Consider the following 25,524-nt stretch of genomic DNA (forward strand, 5'->3'; position numbering starts at 1 on the left):
CCCGAGACCTTATACCTTCCTTTAAGCCTTAAGATTTTCATAGGTAAAAAGATGGAGCTTTAAGTTGTGAAAATTTATAGCCATAGAATTCATTTGGATCTTTATTTTACAAGATGTTAGCAACACAAGTTGCAATTTGAAGATGTGCCAGATCCCTCCAGTCTGTAAGGTACATACCAGTGGTAGTTTACTAAATGGTCTTCTATTGGCAGGAAAGACTGAGCTGACAGACCTGCCCAGGAAGCTAAACTACCTGAACAGAATAACCTTTTTACACACTGGGATTCTGGCAGAATCCATCTTTGGAAGCATTTGAAATTTGCACAAATTACGTTTACCTAAAGAAGTAGACATTTTCAGAAACCTTACTTGTTTTGACACATCAGAGAGGAGGTCTGGTGAGGACCTGCACTGTCGTTCATGGTACTGAGATGGGTAATGTTTCCTGAAATCCCCAAGCAGAGACGTCATTGAAATGGCCTTCATGTGAATACCAGGATACATAGAAATCTCTAAATTTGACATAAAATCAACATGAACAAGAGAAACAAAAACATGTACCTTTCAAATGGCAAACTCTTCAGCCTCCCTTTTTTCCCATATTCCAAAAGTTGCCTTTGGGTTCTTCCACTATCATAGGGACAATAAAAATCCTTAGTTCTAGTCATAAACCAATAGGCTACTAAAACTTGAAAGCCTCATTTATTGTTGAAATCAAAAGACTTTGGATGAATGACATATGTCACGAATCTTTGACCATCACATTAATGATAATACCCACTTATTCAAGGACCAGGCAGAGAACAACCTCAACTACTCAGAACACAGATATTTTTTAAAAACCTCTGAACAGGGTTATATAACAGCTAAAACTTCTGCACTTTAAAAATAATATACTTGGTCTGGGCAAGATGGATCACACCTTTATCCCAACACTTTGGGAGGCTGAGGAAGGAGGATGACTTGAGCCCAGGAGTTTGAGACCAGCCTGGGCAACAGTGAGACCTCATCTCTACAAAAATAATAAAAATTACCTGGGCATGGTAGTGCATGCCTGCAGTCTCAACTTCCTGGGAGGCTGAGGTGGGAGGATTGCTTGAGCCCAGGAGGTCAAGGCTGCAGTGAGCCAAGGTCATACCACTGCACTCCCAGCCTGGGTAACACAGCAAGACTCTGTCTCAAATAATAACAACAATATATTTTCCTTTAAAGGCTTTTCCTCTACCTCTAAATCAGAGTCAACTGAGTGATATTCCGTACTACTTTGAATGAGGTTACGTATCTGGTTTCTCAATCCACAGCAGAAGAAAAGCAGCTAACTAAACAGTTAAAGAGGGCTGTTCCAGTCAGGCATACACTAGCAAAGAAAGTCAGATCATGGCTGGGAGAAACATAAGAATCAAAAAAAATCACAAGAATAATAAAGACTAAAAAGTCTGGACCATTTATCACCTAAGTACAGGGCCTGACATGCCTCCCCTGCCCTGAGGCTACCATTGCACTACAGCTGCCTGCAAAAGATCATATGTGATGCTTATAATAAGTCAGGGCATTAAGAAAAAGGCAAAATATTTTCAATATCATCTGTTTAAGAAGGCAGGGATTTGTAGAATACAGACTGGAGAGATTCAATCCGAAATATGTAAGTTTTATAGATCTTAATTTTTACTGGGGTAGGATACCACTTTTTAAAAAAAATCCTTTATGAGGAATCATTTAATCAGAATTGTGTCCCTTAGGTAAAAGTTTTGAAAACTTCCTCCAATGGGTTCCTAGGCTGATGTGTTCAAATAAAGACAAGATCTTAACCCAACATTGCTCCGATTCCTCCAAAGTATGACCCATAGTGAGGAACCTCTAGTGGCATATTGTTCAAACTTCTAAATTTCTTATCCCCTCCAGTGCTTTCTCACTCTAGCTTTTACAACCCAAACGATGTTGTTGAGCTTTTCTTTCCATGGTTTTCATATAAGTTAAATATAAGAGAAACAATGGGTTTACAGAACATGTATTCTCAAACTGCATACGTCCTCCCATCCTTGCTGAGACTCTGATCCTACCCCTTTAGGTAGGGTGTCCCCCTCCTCCTGCCTCCTGGTTAGGAAATATTGACTTAATTTGTCACACAGAGAATGAGCAGGAAAGGGTATGATCTTTGATGTGATTGAAATGGAGTCTTTGTTGCTTCTAGAATGTGAACTCCTCCTAAGCTTCCTGTGTTTTTGAAAAGAAACAGCATGTACAATTTGACTATATGCAATGTTTAATTACCTATAGCGGAAACTGGAACCTTTGCTGCAGAGTAGGGTTTTGGGCTTTGATTTGGGCTCTTCTGAAAGCCTAAAGAAAGCATGGTACTCCACACAAGTCTTCCAGAAAGCCTTGCAGGCATCTCGGCTGGCCATGGTGAACTCCAAGGTATCCTTGCACAGCACCTGTATAAACCAATTTCCAGCAAGCAAAACATCCTTCAAGAATATCAAAGACCTTCCAATCCCAATGCCTTCCAAACTGTCCATCCATTCGCCCATGCAGCTTCTGATTTTCCACTTGGCTCTCTGTTGGTTTCACACCTACTGAAACCTAATGATTGGCAACCTTGCAAGGAAAAGACAGGGCCACTGCTCACAAACAGAGCCTTCTCTAAGAAGTAAATCTTGCTTTTTAAGTTTTTCTTTGTGTGTTCAGACAAGGTGTCACTCTGTTTCCATGGCTGAAGTGCAGTGGCATGATCATCACTCACTGTAACCTCGAACTCCTGGGCTCAAGCAATCCTCCTGACTCAGCCTCCTAAATAGCTAGAACTACAGGCGTGTGCCATCACACCTAGATAATTTCTTTGTATTTTTTTAGTTGAGATGGGGTCTTGCTATGTTGCCCAGGCTTGTCTCAAACTCCTAAACTCAAGCCATCCTTCCACCTCAGCCTGTTAAAGCACTGGGGTTACGAATGCGAGCCACCACACCCAGCACATGAATCTTTTTAGTGTAACAGTTAGAAACATGTCTTCCTCTATAGGCTGTCTTGTTGTACAATGCTCTATATTTCTCATCCAGCATACTCTAACCTTGGTCTTCCAGACCTAAAGTTCAAGTTTTCGCCATGTCCTGACACTATATACCCCTCACATGGTATGCTTGCAGGCCTGTTTTCAGCAGCCCCATCAACCCACTGCACTGATCCCACTTCTCTCATTCCTTTCCAGGCTCCTGCACGCAGCCTCTGGGGCACTCCATGAACTTCACACTGAATCCAGTTTCTTGTACTGCTCAATGAACACTTTTCTACAAGGTCAAGATACAGATAATCAAATCCAAACTGATGGATTAGTAGGCCGAAAATCAATTGATGCACATTTTTTATTTCCTTTATGGTCATAAAAATTTCCTTTCTAGGCTAAGTGGCTCATGCCCGTAATGTCAGCACTTTGGGAGGCCAAGGTAGGAGATCACTTGAGGCTAGCAGTTTGAGACCAGCCTGGGCAACATAGTGAGACCCTGTCTCTACAAAAAATGTTTTAAAACTTATTGAAGTGTGGCGGTGCACGCCTGTAGTCCTAGTGACTCAAAAGGCTGAGGCAGAAGAATCACTTGAGCCCAGGAGGTCGAGGCTGCTGTGAGCTATATGTCACCACTGCACTCCAGCCTGGGCAACAATGAGACCCCCATCTCTAGAACAAAAACAGAAGAACATCTTTGTCTCACTCTTTGCTATGCAACCTTGCCCAATAATTGTTTATTTTGCTTACATGTGTATCTGACTCCCACATCCTGCTTGGTTTTGGCATATACTAGGTGTTCAATGATTTTTGCTTAAGGAAAGTAAGCGAAGATACTTTATAAAATGGAACCAATAACATCAAATGAATATGTTCTTAGTCTTGGACCTGGTCATGCCCATGTGACTCATCAAATCCCTAAAAAACTGTTTCCAGAGTGACTTGCCTTTCAGCCCAGTTGCCCCATTTTCCTATAACTTCATTAATTCTAAACTGCCAATCAGATTTCTTAGTGTTTTACCTTTAGTAAAAATGATTAAAACTCTGATTGATTTCTTTAAAGGCAAAAGAGGAGATACATCACCACTCAGGGCCAACCGGCTTTCACCATTTACATCCAAACCATTTGCAGAAACAACTAAAAAAAATTCCCGGTGAGTAGGAAATAAAAGAATGTATTAGAAAGCTACTTACCAAGATATTGGCATGAAGTTTGATGAGAAAATGCTTTCTCTTAAAACTCAACTTGCGGATTTTAGCCCAGTTAAAAGTATTGATCTTTGTATTTCCCTACAATGAAAAATGTGGCAGATTTCAGAATGTATTCGCACAAGCTGGTTTGTAAGACAGTGCAAACCTGATAGAAAACACACTTCATGAGAAGGACCACCCTTGCCCCATCTCTTGCACAGATTGATCCTGTTGCACTGGGTAGGAGCTGTGGTCAAAGAAGGCATTTATTTCATGTGGGACACAAGGATGGTGTGGAATGCAAGCAAGAAGGGGTGTGCCTAGGGAAGGTTTCTAGCCAGCACAGGGAGATCACGAGAGGAAAAGATTACTTACAATAGCTTCTCTAATTTCACCCCTTTCCCATGTTTCCAGATTCATCTGCTAAAAACAATGTCCTCTTTCTTCTGATATCTCATTAGCTCAAATACCTTCAATAGCTCCTCACTGCCCACATCACATTTTGGCCATATCTTGCTACCTCATCTATATTGAATATATAACCTTTGTTCCCACTAATTCCAAAACACCCTTTCATCCAACTCTATACTACTCTCTCCTGCAGTCTCCTCACCCACAATGCCTTCCACATAGTCAAGCCTTCTTGCCAGCTCTGAAAGGCCCTTCTCTAGGCTATTCTGCTTAATTACTGCCTCCTCCACCCATTTCCAACTCCTCTCAATTCCCCTGACTTTCCTGGTCTGCCCAAACAGCTTTGCTTTTTTTGCTTGTTTGTTGTTAGTTCAACAGGTAATCTATTCACATGGTCTATAGAAAGAAGTTTCACTCCCACCACTGTCACCCCTACTTCTGTCCCCATCTATCCATTCCCTACAGTTAATTATGTTTATTAGTTTGTCATATATACTTTTCATGCAACTACAAGTAAACATGATTGACCATTTCCCTTTCTGGCTGGTGATGAGACTGTGGGGTAAGATCACCTTGGGAATGGACACCCAAGTTTGAGCCAAGATAACCATCCCCCTCCCCCACTAAATCTGAAGGGCTTGAAAGGAAAAAGATTTTACCCGTAACACCAGTACTCCCATGTGAGCAACAGCCAGGTGAATCTGCATCCCTTCACCATCACTGGCAGGGTGAGGCCTGATGCCATACATATCCACTTTCCTTGCTATATCCAGTAGCAGAATGTCAGATTCAGCTGGGCTCCTGCCACTGAAAGGGGAAAGAATTTATGAGCCTAATAAATGCAGCAAGATTGAGATTTCCACCCTGGGAGCTCCGTGAGGAGCTCAGCATTACACGGAGCCTGCAACTTCTCAGGTTTAAGGGCTTGTTCTTAAGAGTCTGTCCCCAGATTTAGTGTTCTCTACTGGGGAAAGCAGGTGCCAGTTGAAAGTGCTTACATGTGCTTCTGATGAAAGTGCATGATCTTGGTCTCTAAACAATCTTGGTTTGGTAAGTACCGAGTTTGTGCCAGATGCTTCCTATCTGTTTCTTCATGAAAGTCTCCAAGTTCTGCTGCATGACAGAAAAAGTGACATTTTTCATATTACCTTTGAGGAACTCAGCAATGGAGTATTCAGCATACTCTTGTCCTCCATCAAGGAGTCCTTTCTTTGCAGCCAATGCAGTCCCAAGCCTCCCACCCCATGCTTTATGTATGTTTATGTTTCTATAGGTGGTGGGGAGGTGGCAACTGGCTCTTTTTCAATTCGGAAGCATTGAAGTCTTAGTATAAGAAGTCACAGACCAAGTATAGATCTTAAGGGCTCCAAGATCACAGTTCAGCATTTTGAAAGTAGGAGAGATTATATATACATATAACATATATACATATATCATGTTATATGTATATATAAGCCATTGGTACAGATGGAACTATGTCCCCACCCTCTGCAAAGTTCATATGTTGAAGTCCTAACTACAGTAGCAGAGAATGTGACTATATTTGGAGACAAGGGTTTAAAGAGGGGATTGAGGTGAAATGATTCCATTAGGGAAGGCCATAAGTCAATCTGGCTGGTGTCCTTATAAGAAGAAGAAATTTGGATACACAGAGAGACACCAGGGTTGTGAGTACATATAAAAAAGACCAAGTGATAACATCACAAGAAGGCAGCCATCTGCTAGCCAAGGAGAAAGGCCTCAGAAAAAAGCAAACCTGCTGACAGCTTGATCTTGGACATGAAACCTCCAGAACTGTGGGTCATACATTTCTGGTATTTAAGCCATCCAGCCTCTGGTATTTTGTTATGGCAGCCCTAGCAAACTAATACAGCCATCCAACCCCACTCCATCCTCATCATATATTATCAAGAAAGAGGAATATAAACACCAACTACATTGCAAGCCAATTCATCACTCTGTACATTGGGAGTCTAGTCAATCCCCAGCTACCTGGAATCTCCAGTAGATGAATTATTCTGAAAGTCATTCTGGTTTTCCCAAATAGCTGGCAGTTTATCCGTGATCATAAACTCCTCTTTCCTAGATGCCCCCAGTTTATTCTTATAAAACATCTATTATAGCACTATGTCTACAAAGGTAATTAGGATTATCTGCCCTTAACCTAAATTGCCTCAGATTGTTTTGATTTGGGGATTTTTTTTCTTTTTTATAATTTGTATGCCTTTTTCCTCTCTGTCAGATTTCTGTGAATCACTTCCTGGTCACTGACGTCCCCTGAAGTCAAACTTTAGAATACTTTGTTCTAAATGAGGCATCTAATCTAACATAAAATGAGAAGAGAAAGCAAATATCAAACCTGTTAGCATTCTATGTACTGTAAGAGTAAATAGATGCTCCATAGAATCCTGTGGTACTCTCCTATTAGATAAAATACATGGGCAATAGGATACCTATTTTAAGTGCTGGAGGGCTGTTTGTTTTTTTTTTCTCTTCTTTCTTAGTTTTCCATTTGTGTTTTAGACAGGTGGGTGTATATCTGTATTTCAAAATCACAGTATAATGAAAATCTCTACATAATAAACATTTTTAAAAGACCAAAGCAATGGCTCATTAATTCGTTAATTTATTTTTACTAACACTGACAAATGTACAAATCTCATTAAATCTCAACAAGGCCCTGATGGTTTCACTGATTAATTCTATCAAATATTCAAAGAAAAAGTAAATACGAATTCTTCACAAACTCTTCCAGAAAATGGAGGAGGGGATATTTAGCAACAAATTCTATGAGGTCAATATTACCCTGATACCAAAACAGGATAAAAACATCGTAAGAAATGAAGACTACAGGTCAACGTTCCTCATGAATACAGAGGCAAAAATCCTCAACAAAACACTAGTAACCTGAATTCAGCACCATATGAAAAGGATTATACACAATGAGTTGAATTTATCCCAGGATTGCAAGATCAGTTTGACTTAGGAAAATCAATATACACTATGATAATAGAATAAAAGGCAAAAAAACCCATGCACATTATCATCTCAAGAGATGGAGAAGAAGCATTGCACAAAGTCTAATACCCACTCACAGTAAACACGACACAACAAAACTAAACAAAATCCTTAACAAACAAGGAATGTACCAAATGGTTAACAACTAAACACTTTCACTTAAGAACAGAAATAAGATAAAGATATCAAGCTCCTGCCACATCTATTCAACATTGTACGGATGGTTCTAGTCAGTGCAATCAGGCAAGAAGAAGAAATGTAAAGAATTGGCACTGAAGAGAAGGTGATAAAACTGTCTTTACTTGCAGTCAACATGATCCTGCATGTGGAAAATCCCAAGCCTAGGCATGATGGCTCATGCCTGTAATCCCAGTACTTTGGGAGGCCAAGGCAGAAGGATTTGTTTGAGCCCAGGAGTTCGAGGCTACAGTAAGCCATGGCCATGCCACTGCACTCCAGGTTGGGTGAATGAGTGAGGCCTTGTCTCAAAAAAAAAAAAAAAAAAAAAAAATGAAAGAAAGAAAGAGAAAATCCCAAGGAACCTATGAAAAACTAGTAGAACTAATAAATGAGTTCAGCAAGGTAGCATGATAGAAGATCAATATAGAAAAAGTAATTGTATTTACATATACTAGCAATGAATAATCTAAAAATGATATTTAAAATGTTCCATTTGCAATAGCATCAAAAATAATAAATAGTGAGGAATTAATTTAACAAAAGAAGTGTGAAACTTATACACTGAAAAGTACAAAACGCTGCCAAGAGAAATTTTTTAAAGATCTACATAAATGAAGAGATAGTTCATGTTCACAGACAAGAGGATTCAATATTATTATGGTGGCAATTTTTCCAAAAATGATCTATAAATTCGATGCAATCCCCATGGAAATCCCAGCAGGCTTTTAAAAATAGAAATTGGCAAATGACCTTAAAATTTACATGAAATTGGACAGATCTCAGAATAATCAAACTATTTTGAAAAAGAACGAAATTGGGCAACATATACACCTCCTTATTTCAAAGCTTACTACAAAGCTACAGTAATTAATACAGTATGATAATTGCATAAGAATAGAAATATAGACTGATGGAACATAACTGAGAGTCCAGAAGTAACCCCTTACATTTATGGTCAATTGGTTTTTGACAAAGGTGCCAAGACAATTCAATGAAGAAAAATAATATTCTTTTCAACAAATGTTGCTGGGACAAATGGACATCCACATACAAAAATATGAAGTTGGACCACTACTTCATACTATACTCCACACAAGCACACAGAAGAGTAACTCAAAATGGATCACAGATCTAACTATAAGAGGTAAATTTATAAAAGTTAGAGGAGGAAATCTTTTTGACCTTAAGTTAGGCAAAGAGCTTTTAGATACAACATCAAAAGAATGATCCACTAAAAACTATACAGAAAGCGAAATTCCACCAAATTTTAAAAGTGTTGTACATTGAAAGATATTCTTACAAAATGAAAAGACAAGTCACAGATTAAAACAGAAACTTGCAAACTGTATATCTTATAAAGGACTTTTAGTCAGAATTTACAAAACCCTCTTAAAACTCAATAATAATATAAAAGCTCATTTCAAAAATGGGCAAAAGATTTGACTAGGCATTTTACCAAAGAAAACATTGGATTAAGTACATGAAATGGTGCTCATCATCATTAGTCATTAGGAAAATGCTAATTATAATTGCAATGAGATACTTCATACTCATTAACATTGTCATAATCAAAAAGATATACAATACCAAGTGTTAGTGAAGGTGTGAAGAAATGAGAAACCTTGTACATTTCCAATGTTATTGTAACAATTTGAAAAACAGTTTGGCAATTTCCTAAAATGTTCAATATAAATATACCGTAAGACCCAGAAATTACACTCCTTGGAATGTACCCAAAAGAAATGAAGACTTGTAGCCACACGAACACTTGTGTGCCAATGCTTATAGTGTTATTCATAATAGCTAAACTGGAAAAAAATCCAAATGTCCTTGACCAGGTGAATAGATCAACAAAATGTGGTAAATCCATAAATGGAACACTACTCAGCAAAAGAAAAGAACAAATTGCTGCAACTCATGTGAGAAAATGCATGAATTTTAAAATCATTATTGTGAGTTTAAAAAGCCAGATGCAAAATAACTCATATTTTATCATTTCATTTCCACGATATGTCCAGGAAAGGCAAGTCTATAGAAACAGAAAGCAAATTAGTGATTGCTTAGGGCTGAGCGTGGGAACAGGGTGTGACTGCAAGTAGGCATGAGAGATCTCTTGGTGTGGTGGAAATGTTTTAAAACTGGATTGTGGTAATGGTTGCACAACTCTGTAAATTGGCTAAAAATCATTGAGCTGTGCATTTAAAATGGGTGCATTTTATGATGGATAAATTATACCTCAATAGAGCTGTTTTTTAAAAATAAATCACATACACAAACATACACACATCCCCATTTTCCAGTTTATTAACCATAAATCCCATGTTGGCCCTAAGAAAAACAAAAGCACATAAGACTGTGCTTGTTTTTCTCTCCATACAAGACTATAACAATCTTAGAAGACAGTTATGGTATACGAATGAGATATCTCCAGTAACCGAAGGTGACAAATGTTATAAGCACCTTCACTGTTTCCACGCTGGTCTAAACTACCATTCATTCTCTCTCTCTCTCTCTCTCTCTCTCTCTCTCTCTCCCCTGTAATAGTCTCTTATCTAGTCTCCTCACTTCCACCATCTCCTCTTGAGGTCTATTTTCACCACAGCAGCCAACATGATCCTCTCAAAACCTAATTCAGATTATTTCACTCCTCTGCTTAAACGGCTTCAGTGGCTTATCAGCTCATTTTGAGTTATGCTGTAGGTCTTTAATATGCTTTTTTTTTTAAGAGACGGGGGTCTCACTATGTTGACCAGTTGGACATGAACTTCTGGCCTCAAGTGATCCTTCCACCCCAGTCTCCCAAAGTGCTGGAATTACAGGCATGAGCCACCACATCTGGCCCTTTAATATGCTTTCAAGGCTCTCTATCTTTATTCTCTCCCTCTCTTACTGAGCTCCAGCCAGCCACAAAAGCCTTTCTGATGTTTCTTGAACACCCCAGGCATGCTCTCACCTCAGGCCCTTTGCACTAGATGTTCTGTTTGCCAGGATTCTCTTTCACATGATTTTGCTGCATAGCATACCCTCCCACCTCCTTCAAGTCTTTGTCTAGCTGTCAGCTTCCCAGTAAGCCTACCCTGTCCACCTTATTTAAATATTTATGCTGGCCAGGTGTGGTGGCTTACGCCTGTAATTCCAGCACTTTGGGAGGCTGAGGCAGGAGGATCCCTTGACGTCAGGAGTTCAAGACCAGCCTGGCTGACAAGGTGAAACCCTGTCTCTACTAAAAATACAAAATTTAGCCAGGCATGGTGGCTGTGCCTGTAATCCCAGCTACTTGGGAGGTTGAGGCAGGAGAATCACTAGAACCTGGGAGGTGGAGGTTGCAGTGAGCCGAGATCACCCTACTGCACTCCAGCCTGGCTGACAGAGTGGGACTCTATCTCAAAAAATAAATATTTATGCCAATGTCAACTCTTGTCCATAAAAGAAGAATAAAATTTAAAAATATAAATATTCACTATCTACCCCCAGAATTCTTCCATCTCCCTCCTATGCTTCATTGTTCTCCATTGCTATTATCACCTGCTGCCATGCATTGTATAATTTATTTACTTATTTTGGTCATTGTCTGATTCTCCCCCACTGCCAAAATGTGAGCTCCATAAGGGCAAGGATTTTTGTCTGTTTCATTTACTGCTGTGTTCCCAGTGCCTATGATAGTATCTGGCATGTGGTAGGTACATAATACATTTTTCTTGAATGAACGACCAAGAAGAGTTACTCAGGGAGTTTATAAAAGAGGGAGGCTTCATTTGAAATGTACAACTTGTATTTGGGAGGGAGTATCTCACTAGAATAGAGAAGTGTGTAAGTGAGACCAAAGGAGACGAGAAGGTTGGAATGTGGAGGTTCTTGAACTCTTAAAATATAGCAGGTATCCAACAACTATTAGATGAATGGAAAATTAGACAAACAAATGAGCAATCTAGTTGTATTCTGCATAATATGTTAGAGTTCATGAAACAGTCTCACTGGGATCAATTGTGAAGAGCTAACTAGTTGGAACTTAAGCTTTTTTCCATGGAAAGAGTTTCTTTTTTTATTATTATACTTTAAGCTCTGGGGTACATGTGCAGGTCGTGTAGGATTGTTACATAGGTATACACATGTCATGATGGTTTGCTGCATCCATCCCCCCGTCACCTATGTTAGGTATTTCTCCTAATGTTATCCCTCCCCAATCCTCCTACCCCCTGCTTTCCTTCCCCTACCCCCAACTGCCCAACAAGCCCCAGTGTGTGATGATCCCCTCCCTGCATCCATGTGTTCTTATTGTTCAACATCTACTCATGAGTGAGAATATGCGGTGCTTGGTTTTCTGTTCTACTGACAACATCCTCCAGAAAGTTCAAGTGCTCTGTGCTATGCCTCAAATGGCCACTAGGGAATGCTCAAATCCATAAGGTTGAACTGTTAAGAATGAAATTGGGTTCCCCCATCAGAGACTGCCTGGGAGCCCCAATCCTCTGACTGCTGCCTCAACAGGCACCTAGTGGAGAAGGATGCCTTCCAGCACTGTTTCCTCTATCTGCTGTACCCTATGCGCCCACCCCAGTGCCAAAGTACAATACTGGACATGATGGTTACTCTCCTTGGCATTTAAGCCCCTTCAAAATGGTGCATTTTCCATCACCTCTTCTAAACAGATCCTACGTTTGGGCTATACTGGGTCATTTTTCATCCTCTATAAATGCCATGTCTTGTCCAACCACCATTTTTTTTCACGCTGTTTCCTTTACTGACCAGTACTTATCTCCAATTCCTATGTGTCCCTTTAAGGTCCAGCACAAAAGCCACGTTCTCCAACAGCCTTCCATGGTTACCATTTCTCTTACTGCCCCCTGCCTTTCTGAGATCCTAGGACTCTGATTGCTTGTCCCTGTCAGGAGTCGCTTGGTAAACACTTATTCAGACACTGTCCCTATCTAAGCACTGCATTCTGGGGGTCCTAGTGAAAACAGACATCTGCCATTTCTGGACTGTCAGTAAGGCAAGATACAGAGGTCAAAAATGAACTTAAGGTACAAAAAATGAAGTTATGATCCCGCAGAACTAGTAAGGAACAGCCTATTCTTTGGAGGCCTCTCTAGAAGGGAGAAAAAGTTCAGCTGGCTTTAAAAGAAGAGATACTATTTCCAGCTGCCTACACCCTGCACATGGGGGCTGCAGGAGCAGTCTGGCCTGCCAGGCATCACCCCCTCCTTGGAAGGCCCCTGCTATTCCCCAGACCACCTTCTATCTACCTTTGTTATTCAGCCTAGTCCAGCTACTTGTTGGCTGTTAGGATATAGGGAACTCTAATAGATGCCTGGGGCTTTTTTCCCTTTTCGCCTCTCTCCACCTGCTGTACTCTGTGCTTTGTTCTCTGAAACCATGATAAAGAGCAACACGGAAATCATAATGAACGTGACAACATGCCACAGAGAGCATGTATCTGAGAAGTATCCTGGGGCAAGCAGAGGGAGTGGGGACCTGTCTGGCAAAGCCCGTGCCCAGATTAGCCAAAACCAGCTCCTGGACAGCAATCCCTGAGGCGGTATGAGGGGAAGATTGGACTGGGATAGAAGAAAATCAGCATTTACTTTAAATCCACAGAAGCAAAGGTATTCTTGTCACTTTTTAAAGACAAGGAAACTCAGGCTCAGGCCATGCTGTTTCGTTCCATCTTATCCAGGCTTTTTCTCCTCTTTAATCCTAACACAGTGATGGGCATGTTTGGGGAGCTCAGCTTCTTTGCTTGGTTCTCTAAAAGGCTGCTAGGTCCCGAAGCAGACAGACGTTTGCTACTTACATTGTAAGATGTGAGATACCATCAACGCTGTACAGTTGTCACTGCATGGAAGCCTTCCTAGAGCCAAATCCTTCTTTATTTGAAGAGTAAAAAGATACCTGCAAAGAAATTGGGAAGAATCTTTTGAGAAAGTAACAGGAATAAGAAAGAAATATTTCCCCTCTCCCAGATCCAAGATGATTCAAGAAAGGAATGGTGCCCCCAGTCAGTCAGATGCCTTTTTTGGGTTGGTGAGTAATGCATAGGCTTTGCTTCAGCCCCAAACCAGCCCTGGACCACAGCTCGGCTGATCGAACACTTTGGCAGACTTCACAGTCATTAGGAATCACCCTGGCCAAATCCTCCCACCAACTTGAGGGAGTTGGCCAATCATCCTCTCGTGGTTTCTGCCACGTAGCAAAGCCACATTCCCAGCTAGAGAGAATAGGAGATCCAGCAAGAATAAATGCTGCACTCAGGAGGCCAGCAGTGTACTGTTTACAAAATGCTATCAAGTACTCGCTACCATAACAGCTTAGGAGGTTGATGGAGCAAGAAATGGTCACCCCAGTTCACACTTATGAAGAGGGGCTAGGTAATTTTGACAAGGCTATATCGCCCAAAGATAGTGAATCTGTGGCTAGAACTTAGGTCTACCACTGAATTCAGGCTGCTTCCTATCCAAAAAGACTGTGTTTCATAAATTAAGAACTTGGGGCCATGCTTCTGCCTGCTATTCCCTTTGCATGGACCATCTTCTCTGTATCACCATTGCCCAGTACATCATTTTACACAGTCAGTGTAATTAATGTTTACTGAAAAGAACTAAACCAAACTGCCCTTTTGCCAACCAAAAGCTCATCAGGGACCTATAAAATGCAGCTTGGTATCTATGGCTTTGCTAAGCAGATAACATTTATCTCACACTTGTCAAAAAGTCCTTCTCAAAGGAGAATCAAATTTTGGAAAGTAATGTGTGTAATAAAGACTACCACTAATTACCTTCTTACACGGTCCAAAATTGGTTCCAATATTTTATTTACTTGTTTGTTTATTTATTTATTTATTTATTTTTGAGATAGAGTCTCGCTCTGCTACCCAGGCTAGAGTGCAGTGGTGCAATCTCAGCTCACTTCAATCTCTGCCTCTGGGGTTCAAGCGATCCTCCTGCCTCAGCCTCCCGAGTAGCTGAGACTATAGGATGCACCACTATGCCCAGCTAATTTTTGTATTTTTAGTAGAGACGTGATTTCACCATGTTGGCTAGGCTGGTCTCGAACTCCCGACCTCAGGTGATGCCTCCATCTTGACCTCCCAAAGTGCTGGGATTACAAGCATGAGCCACTATGTCTGGCCCTAATATTTTGTTTTATAAAACACAGAGTATCTACTGTGGATATTTCCCTATAAAAGTGTGATTTTCTAAATAAAGTTTTATGTGGACTTCCTTTTTAACCAATTAAACCTTGAAGGCAATATGGTGAATCAAAATTAATTTCAAGTGATAGGTGAAAATCTAGATTGAAAAAGCAGGTAAATTAGTAGGTGATTATTCAGCTTACAAAAGTGTTCATCATTATAATCCTTCAAATTATGAGCTCCCCGATGCATTAGAAATTATTCAATTAGAAAAATTACATTTGCATACCACTCTCAGAAACCTAAATATTAGCCTAGACAAGGCATCCTTGTAAACTCAACTATAGTTAAGTATTATTTAAATGGACCAATGGAAAAAAAAAATAAAGGAAGCCTAACTTTGCCATTGCCTGTTTTCAAATATTGTTGTAAATGCGAATAATCAGCTTTGGTTGCTAAAGCAAAGGTGAATTTCATTTGGCTCCTAGCATGAAAGAAAGGAAACTTCTTGTCATTTGACATGGTCCTTGCCATTAAGAAGGCAGCTGCCTGCTACAAACACCAAATCCTTGCTCCGAACAGCTGATAAATCATTTATCATCATATGGATTTTCTCATTCGTTTTTTTTGGGTGGGGCGGGAAGTTTATCTCCATAAATTAGAAACGCAACTGAAATGGGTTAGCAAATGCAAATACATGTAGATACCAAGATATCAAGTTATTTGGGAAAGTGACCTGCAGCTCACAAATGTGGAGAGAGAATTAGGAGAGAGAAAGAGGGAGAGACAGGCTTGTAAAAAGTGACTTTTGCAAAGGGCCCTTAGAAAAGTCTTCCTTTGGCCGGGCGCGGTGGCTCAAGCCTGTAATCCCAGCACTTTGGGAGGCCGAGGCGGGTGGATCATGAGGTCAAGAGATCGAGACCATCCTGGTCAACACGGTGAAACCCCGTCTCTACTAAAACTACAAAAAATTAGATGGGCATGGTGGCGCGTGCCTGTAATCCCAGCGACTCAGGAGGCTGAGGCAGGAGAATTGCCTGAACCCAGGAGGCGGAGGTTGCGGTGAGCCGAGATCGCGCCATTGCACTCCAGCCTGGGTAACAAGAGCGAAACTCCGTCTCAAAAAAAAAAAAAAAAAAAGTCTTCCTTTATAAAAGGGGCAAAGATTGAACTGGCCATGAACTCTTTTGGGGGGAAGACACCAGGGAGAATAACTGCCCACTTTCTGTGATCTTGGACAAGTCATTTTAGCTCCTATGAGCTATCTCTTCATCTGTAAACTAAGAGGGCTCAATTAGATTCTCTCTCAGATCTCTTTCATGCATAAGAATCTAAATCTAAGCCAGGAGTGGTGGCTCACACCTGTAATCCCAGCACTTTGGGAGGCCAAGGGGATTGTTTGAGCTGAGCAGCTCAAGACCAGTCTGGGCAACATGACAAAGCTTTATCTCTACAAAAAAAAAAAAAAAAAAAAAAAACCCTAAAAATTAGCCAGGCATGGTGGCGAGTGCCTGTAGTCCTGGCAGGAAGCAGGGCGTGGGGACTGAGGTGGGAGGATTGCTTGAACCAGGGAGGTTCCCACTGCACTCCAGCCTATCCAACTAAAGCCAGAGTGAAACCCTGACTCAAAATGAACTTTTATTGGGTTAGTCTAGAAGGTAGAGTAAGGTTTTGAGGAGTGTTTTGTTGACAATATATTTTTGCAGAAGTAGGTTTACATTGTGATTCTGAAGGACACTTTTTCATAAGTATTTATCATCATTATGGAATATTTTGTCTTCTGTGAGATACAGTCACAGCCCTCACATTTTCAGTTTCCATGGAAATTGGCTGGCATCATACCTGCGCTGTTAAGCTTCCCTCTCTGACTGAAACTCCGATGCCATGAAGGAGAGCACACTCATTGTTGTAGTAGTTAATGGCATAACCCCCAAGTGGTCGCCCAGGCTTGAACCTCTAGAACACCCCTGTTTCTTCCCGTAGTCTCCACCCTTTGGAAGATTAACACCTGGGGAACCAGCCAGGCCCACCCACTCTCCAGATCCTCACCATCTCCCAGAGAGTGACTTAAAGCCAAGCTTTGTGAGATGGGCCAGAAGCACTTGTACCCAATAAATGGAGAATGATGATTCTTAAGTAACATCATGCAGCAGACACACAGGTAATCACTATACCTTGTAAGTTCTTCCCGCAGATGTCCAGGGTCCACTGGGAAAAATTTCACCATAAATTTGAAAACAATCTCCTTAGGATCTTAAAACACAATATCTCCATAAGTTTTATTTAAATGTCCATCACAGCAGTTATAGGTCTACACACACACACCCTGTCCTCTTCCCTCCCCTCCCCATCACTCCCTCCTACAGACTTCTAAGCTTACATTTATCACTTGTATAAAGTGTCACAATTTCTGGATTGTGTCTCTATGTGTATAGCAATTGGGAAAGTTCTCCCACCCCTCTTTCTACCCTCTCTTCCTTTGAGTTTATTTGTATAAATGTGCCCCTTTGGGGCCTACTGTGTCCTCTCCTAAGAAGTATCACATTCAGAAAAATACAGCACTTGCTTGTTGGGATTCTGCATTCCTAACTGAGAGAAGGGCTCAACTTCAGCTGAGGCAGGTGAACATCACTGGGCATAAGTATCTCATAAAGAGAATTCAAAGCACGATAGACTGATGCCTCTATCTATCTTATACATTAGGAAAACACATGTACTTATCTTCACATCTGCTTGCATTTGAAAATTAACTTTTACACAAAACACAAATGCACACATGCAGCATTAACACCATTGATTCAGTAAATATTTGTTGGGTACCCATTATGTGCAAAGCACTGTGCTAGGCAGGTATCGGGAATAAAAAGACAAGCAAGAGCTCACAATCTAGTAGAAGAGACAGACATCTAGACAATTACCACACCCTAGAATGCTTTAAGCACTGAGTACTGGGGAAGCACAGGAGGGAGAAAAGAGTTTAGAGGAGGTCAAGGATGTCCTCCTAGAGGACTTGAGACCTGAGAAGACCTGCCAGATTTAGCGAATAAGAACTGCAGGATTCCCAGTTCAATTTGAATTTCAGATAAACAACAATTGCATGGGATGTGCCTATATAAAAAAATTATTATTTGTTTATCTAAAATTACAATTTAATAGGGCATTCTGTGTTTGATCTGCTAAGCCTCCATCTGAGATTAGTTTTGTCGAAGTCAGCAGAGGTAGGAATACAAAGTGGCTAGTGGCAGGGGCAAGGCTATGACGGCAGCCAGAGTTCAGTGCTTTGTGTACCATGCTAAAGAGTTGGGAGTTTATTGTTCCAAGGGTAGTACGGAGCCATGAGTGATGTGATCAGGTTGATGTTTTCAATAGATTTCTTTGGGAGTAGTGTAGATGATGTATGGGGAGAATCAGTTTAAAAGCTGTTGGAATAATGTGACAGATGAACCTTATGCAGTGGGAAGACAACTGTGGGAAGCACTAACATGTAAAGAGCAGGCCGAGAAAGAGGAACCAGTAAAAAGACGCTAAAACAGTGCAAAGTGCTGATAGAAATCCGCCTGCCTCAGAAACATCTGTGGAATTTTGTAAACATGCAGGTTGCTGGCAACCCAGGAATAAGGACCAGGAATTGGCATTTAACAAGAAACTCAAGTGATCCTAATGCACACTGAAATCTGAGAACCATCACACTAGATTGTAAAATATAGGGCGAAAATATTTCATACATAGTAGGCATTCAAATATGAACTGAAGCGAATGAATAATGCTTGTGACAGGATATAACTAAAGAATCTTCAGGCAGACAGTGAATGGCGTTGCAGATTGACATCAAGGATGCTTGAAGATCTGCAGTGCCAGAAAATGAGATATATTCCTCAAGCCAACCCACAGAGTACTGTAATTACCAGCGTTCTTCAGATTTACTCAAAGATCCAGTAGCACGATTTCTTTCATCTCAGGCAAAATTAAAACAATTTTCTAAATTGCTGAATTTACTGGATGTATGAAGGATTGAAATAATATCTAAAAGCCCTTTACTCCCTTTATATTAAAATGAGAAATTGTGTGAGGTTGCTGAAACTTTTTTCAAGCTCTAACTGTGAATGCTCTTCCTTAAATTATTTTCCATACTTACTTTTTACCTGCTTTGTTACCGGCTTCAAAAGTTCCAACCAAACCTGTAATAACATTAACAAAAAAATTGGTAGAGCATGGTACTGAGCAGAGCTTTTTTTTTTTTTTCTTTTCGGTAAACGATAAAGATCAACACGAAATAAACAAGTACCAGGACTATTTAGACTTCCAAAGGTAGAAATAAACAGCAATGTCAAGGAGATGGCATACTACGTTTAATCTGCACCCTTATATTTTCCCAATGACTGAATATTGTTGATCTATAAACTTCCTTGTTGATATTTGAATCACTGCTCCCCCGCCTTAGTAGGATGACAGAGGTGTCACATACATGGCTCATTAGTTGCTACAAAGACTAATGAAGGCATTTGGCTCCACATTTGAACCCTCTAGTCCCCTGATGTCAGTCTAAGAGACATAATGAGCTTTTCTGGGAAGGTGCCAGATCATAGATATGCCAAGGCAGGGCACAACAGAAGAATGTCATGAATGTTAGGACCTGAGAAAGGAGAAAGGAGATTCCTCTGAATATTCATTGGTGAGATTAAAAGTCTTAGTACTGCAGGTTGAGGTCCAGGCTTTGGAAAGCGAAATTGATAAAGCATGCATAGCTGCTCACAGAGTGACAAAACAGAAACGTGGGGTAAAAGAGCTTGTATTTGGCAAACTGAGGTGACTTTGTTGTTGTTGTTTTGAGACAGAGTCTCACTCTTTTGCCCAGGCTGGGATGCAGTGGCAAGATGTTGGCTCACAGCAATCTCTGCCTCCTGGGTTCAAGCAATTCTCTTGCCTCAGCCTCCCAAGTAGCTGGGATTACAGGCATGCACCACCACACCCAGCTAATTTTTGTATTTTTAGTAGAGATGGGGTTTAACCATGTTTGCCAGGCTGGTCTTGAACTCCTGACCTCACGTGATCCACCTGTCTTGGCTTCCCAAAGTGTTGGGATTACACGTGAGCCACCACACCTGGCCAAGGTGACTGTTAATAAACAAAGAGGGAGGAGAAAACTAGTTACTAAATCTAGTCATGTTGCAAGGGTTTTTTATTTTTCAGTCAGGGATCTGAACCCTACATACCTAACTGCAAACTGTATTTAGAAACAATGCTACACAAAGAACCCTATAATGAAACCAACTTACATTATTTCCAGAATGGCTGCAGAATTCTAATCCAAAATATTCCTTTTCAGCAAGATTTAGATGGCTGCAACTCAGGTTAAACAATGCCTTCCCGGATGACTTTTGCTAAACAAAACAAAAAGATGATAGCACAATTTGCGTTCCTAACCTGATACAGTTACTGCAGCACAGAATAAAGGGTAGACGCCACAAGACTCTCCGCAAGCCCTGTTCCCTTTAAGCACTGTTTAGAGGACTTGCATCCTTTTCAGCGATGTTGAGCTTTACAGGTAGATCCACTTATCTATCTGTAGACACGTATGTTGTTTCAGCGACATCCCTTAAAACGCCTCATGACAAACCATCTTGGAAAAGAAGAGCCTTGTACTTAACTATGGCTAGATCTACAAATCTACCCTTTCAATGGAATTTTTTAATGAGTTCATCCCATGGGCAGTTTGAATGATTTTTTGCAAATTGACAGTTTAGTCAAGAGGTAAATCCGACCCTATTACTCCCCTGCTTGAAATCCTTCAGTGGCTCCCCGTCAGGATAAAGCCTGTATTCCTTAGCACAGGAGACCCAGCCTCTCTCCCTCCTGTGGCCAGGCCTGCCCCTCCAGCCTCTTGCCCTCCTCTTACTGACACTGTCCTCTCTAATAACTGCAGCCTGCTCATAGTTCCCCATACCTGTCCAGTCATTATGTGCCTACATGCCTCTGTTCATTTCATCCTTCTCCACCTACCGCTCTTTCCGCATTTCTTTGGTTTGGCTTACTCCTACTCAGCTCAGATGTCATCTCCCCAGGGAAGCTTTCTTTGATCTCTATCAGCCACAGGCTGAGCCAAGGGCAAGCCCCCCTATGCCTGCAAACACTGCTTACCTCAAGCATAGCATTTCTTGCCCTGGATGTCTATCTTCCCCGTTAGACTGAATTCCTCCATAGCAGGGACTGTGCTTTATTTTTCTTGTTACTCACCAGTTCTAATTCAGAGCCTGGCACATAGTACTGGGCTCCTGAATGTTTGCTGATCCAACATGAAATTGACCATATGATTATATGAGCCCCTTGAGTAGATTTCATTTTGCAACTTTCCCCACCAAATCTGCATACGGCATACTCTGTTCACATAAGGCCACACATTTTTCTTTTCTTCATAAAGCCCCCACACACTGTGAGCACAAAACAGTCCCTTTCTTATGCTTCTCTGGGAACAGGAGCTTTGAAGAGTTCGCTGTGAAAAATCTCTTTAAGCTGAATGTCGCTGGGGCTGATTTTTAGCTTCCACCATTTCTGAACCCAGGGGTTGCTGTTGCGGGGAGGACCGTGATGGGAAAATTGAGCCCTGGCTGATAGGCACAAAGACACGCTGCTGAAAACCCCTAGTTAAAGCCGAGTCACGCGGTGCCTACAGTACTGCAAAGGAAGCCAGGCGCTGGGAAATGTAGTTGGAAATCACCGACCCATAGAATTAACAGCAACCTTGAGAGGTCAGAGAGTCCATCCACCATCGCCCACCCCCTCTCCCTCAAGGCACCACCACACTGAACAGATCCCACATCTGGGATTTAATAGCTTTCAGAAAGGCGGCCTACCTCACCCCCTCCCCCCACCGACCAAAAATACGCCCCTCTCCCCATGGACTTCTCTTCACTTGGTTATACTGCCCAGAGCTCCGCTGACTCAAGATTCATTTGGGTTAACCTGGGTCCTGTTTTTCAATGAAAATAGGCCGCAAAGGGTGAAACCTATTTCATCCCTTGCACCTGGAGACAGAGCTGCTCTACCGTGGGGAAGGGAATTTGATTTGATGTGGGAGATTACAATGGAGCTATAATCCAAGAAAAGGGGGTCAGTACCCCTGGGGGGTCACTAAGGGAATGGGGGTGCCAGGGAGGGCCTGTTTATAGAGGAGGGGGGTACATTTTTGCCTAGGGCAAGTGCTGACACAGACTGTTGCAGACAGATGAAATCGCTCCTATTTTTAAAATCCTTCACAGACAAGGAGCTGCCACGGGATTTTCATTATGAAAAAAAAAAAAAAAAAAAAGAATTTCTAAAGAGAGAGAGATGACAGCAATACTTTTTCCAACACCAAAGAAATATTTCAGTCACGAGGACCAAATTCCGTCATAGACTCCAGTTTTTTTTGCAAGCAATTTAAGACGCTCAAGATTTTCCTTTCTCCTCTTCATATTTTATTCTTATTTTCCATCAGGGCACTTAAGCCTCCCTATCAACGCTGCCATGTCCCATGTGTTTGTGTATCTACATGTTCTACAATCACAAAGAATATGTAGCCATTCTTTTAAGGTTTCTAGTTAAGGCTTTCTTTTTGCTTCCTTCTGTAAGATCCCATACTATGTTTATAAGAATAATTCCCTGATTCTTCCATCCCTGTAAATGTTGCCAACTGGCTTTAAAAGCCTTTGGCATTTATACATTTGGAGGTCAGACACTCACGTGGCTAAGCTTTCCACCCGCATCTCTGCGAGAGGCATTTTTCCTTCAGTACTCCATAGTGTACACTGAAATTGGCCAGCTTTGTGGAATGTGTTACATAATAGGTAAGGTCTTGCTTCTGTCTCAACATGCAGCCTTTAAGTTTTTCTATCATTATAATCCAATTTCTCAATTTTGATGTTATGATTCTCTTTCTCATAATATTGCCTTATATTCAACTTTCCTGATTTCTCTGGACTTCTGATTCTCTGTACAATTGCTTGCTCTTTTTTAACCTGGTACTTTTCAACATCCTAATCAAGCTCCTTAGCAGATCTAAATTCTTTACCATCCGTCAGTACTCAAGGAATTGAAACTCCAATCCTGAGTCCTGTCTCATCCTAATATCTGCCTTTAAATATCTATCTATCTGTCTATCATTTCAAACAAATCTTTCATAACTCAGATTTATAATCTTTAATTTACTGGGTCATAACAATCAGACATTGATTCCTGAGGGCTCCAAACTAATCTTCTCATGGAAACAATAATATTCAAAGTGGCTAGCTCTATAAACAAATCTATTAAATTTCCTGTGCACCTAGAGCTGTTATATACCAATTTGTTAAAATAAATCAGGATTGCAATCTTGCTCTATTCACTTATTAGCTGGATGAATTGGGCCAAATCATTTAGCTAACAGATTGATCTACTTCTTCTATATACCTGAAGATAGAAACCATGTGTTTGAATTCTTGGAATTAAGTACAGTGCTTGGCAGAGTGGACATTCAATAAATGGATAAACGAACCCAAACATTTAACTCGATTCATGTACATTAGTACATAAACTGTTTTAAAATTCCTGTGTAACAAAAAAGAACCCAAATAGCCAAGGCATTCCAAAGTAAAAATGCTATTAGTATAATAGTTCTCTTAAGAGGGAAACAAATTAGTCATTATGTGACCTTAGGCAAATTACTGAACCTTTCTGACCCTCAGTTTTCTCATCTGTAAAATGAAGATAATAATGATATTATCTCATAGGGTTGTTGTGTGGATTAATTCACATCAAGGTCTTAGTACGGTGCCTGGCATATCATATGCACATGCACATATGCATATGCACTTCAGCAATGCACATGTATAGATATATGCATAGTAATGTATCTGGAAGAATATACACCAACCAAATTGTTAACAGCAATATTCCCGGAGAGGGGATAGAATAAGGGAGACTTTAACTTTTTATCTGTACATGTCTGAATTTGTTTTTAATAAGCAAGGATGGTAGAAACTTCCTTAACCAACTTCCACTAAATAATGCTCATATAATGCTTTCCATTCCCTCTTTAAAATATTGGCAGATGCCCACATTGTGATGAAAGCTCATGGCAGTAGGGTACTCAAATACAATTGTACACTTTGACAGTGACCAACTGAGTCCCGTGCTTACTAATAATTATGTTCTTGAAAATATTTTTGACAAGTTCTACTTGTTATTATAATTACACCATTTAATTAAATAGTATGTGTATCCAAAATTATTATGAGTGCTAATAGCAAGAGTTGTTTCTATGAAACTTAAATTGATATTTTTGTAAAGACTCAATCGGGGGAGTCCCCAAATATGTGCTGTCAAATTAGTTTTGGATATGACAGGAATAAAAGATTGAGGGAGGAAAGACATCAAAATCTGGAAAGTTTCTGTACTCACTGCTTTGCAAGCATTTACATTCTTGTTCCACATTAAATAAACCAAGACTGGAGGTCATTGATGATAGATTATGGATGTGGTTTATGGAAGAAAGACAAAAGGGAATATAATCAGAAGTTCATACTAAAGAAAAAGTCTTGGCCCTATATCAAAAGATTGGGATATGAATGTAAATATATACATTTTATGTTAAAAAATTGAGATGTCTGTGTGTATATGTATATGATTTGTTATGAGTTTTTGCTTTAGCAAATTTTGTCAATTAACTAATTAACAACCACCTTCGACAACATTCGAAAAAAGATATTCTTGGTATCATTAAAATGACCATACTGCCCAAAGCAATTTACAGATTCAATGCAACTCCCATCAAACTACCAATGACATTCTTCACAGAACTAGAAAAAAAACTGTTTTAAAATTCATACGGAACAAAAAAGAGCCCGAATAGCCATGGCAATTCAAAGCAAAAAGAACAGACTGGAGGCATCACGTTACCTGACTTCAAACTATACTACAGGGTTACGGTAATCAAAACAGCAGGGTACTGGTACAAAAGCAGGCACATAAGCCAATGGAACAGAATAGAGAGTCCAGAAATAAGGCTGCACACCTACAGCCATCTAACCTTCAAAAAAGCTGATAAAAATAAACAATGGGGAAAATACTCCACATTCAGTAAATGGTCCCTGGATAACTGGCTAGCCATTAGCAGAAGATTGAAGCTGGACCCCTTCCTTACATAAAATACAAGAATTAACTGAAGATGGATTAAAGACCTAAATGTAAAACCCAGAACTATAAAAACCGTGGAAGACAACCTAGGTAATATCACCCTGGACATAGGAACGGGCAAAGATTTCATGACAGAGATACCAAAAACAATTGCAACAAATGAGATGTAATTTAACTTAGGAGCTTCTGAATAACAAAAGAAACTATCAACAGAGTAAACAGACAACCTACAGAATGGGAGATAATATTTGCAAGCTATGCATCTGACAAAAATCTAGTATCCAGAATCTATAAGGAACTTACACAAATTTACAAGAGAAAAACAACTCCATTAAAAAGTGGGCAAAGAAAATGAACAGACACTTTTCAAAAGAAGACATACATGCAGCCAACAAGCATATAAAAAAGCTCACTTATCATTAGAGAAAAGCAAATCAAAATCACA

The 25,524-nt window shown here is 40.4% G+C and overlaps 1 protein-coding gene across 2 annotated transcripts in view; it reads right to left on the minus strand.

The window, feature by feature from the left end:
* The window catches only part of FRMD7 (FERM domain containing 7), a 49,956-nt gene that overhangs the window by 2,652 nt on the left and 21,780 nt on the right, over window positions 1-25,524 (minus strand). The window contains exons 2-11 of one of the 2 annotated variants that reach the window (XM_032260209.1): window positions 20,207-20,311; window positions 19,066-19,108; window positions 17,105-17,183; window positions 13,593-13,690; window positions 5,599-5,713; window positions 5,260-5,407; window positions 4,193-4,288; window positions 2,272-2,435; window positions 562-630; window positions 370-445 (exon numbers count right to left, since the gene is read on the minus strand). In XM_032260209.1, the coding sequence (XP_032116100.1) occupies window positions 370-445; window positions 562-630; window positions 2,272-2,435; window positions 4,193-4,288; window positions 5,260-5,407; window positions 5,599-5,713; window positions 13,593-13,690; window positions 17,105-17,183; window positions 19,066-19,108; window positions 20,207-20,311 (993 nt within the window). The remainder of the gene's footprint in view (window positions 1-369; window positions 446-561; window positions 631-2,271; window positions 2,436-4,192; window positions 4,289-5,259; window positions 5,408-5,598; window positions 5,714-13,592; window positions 13,691-17,104; window positions 17,184-19,065; window positions 19,109-20,206; window positions 20,312-25,524) is intronic. The other variant, XM_032260210.1, reaches the window with a different exon arrangement.

Source organism: Sapajus apella, unplaced genomic scaffold (assembly GCF_009761245.1).
Source record: "Sapajus apella isolate SASKATOON/1434 unplaced genomic scaffold, GSC_monkey_1.0 scaffold115, whole genome shotgun sequence".
Lineage (NCBI taxonomy): Eukaryota > Metazoa > Chordata > Mammalia > Primates > Cebidae > Sapajus > Sapajus apella.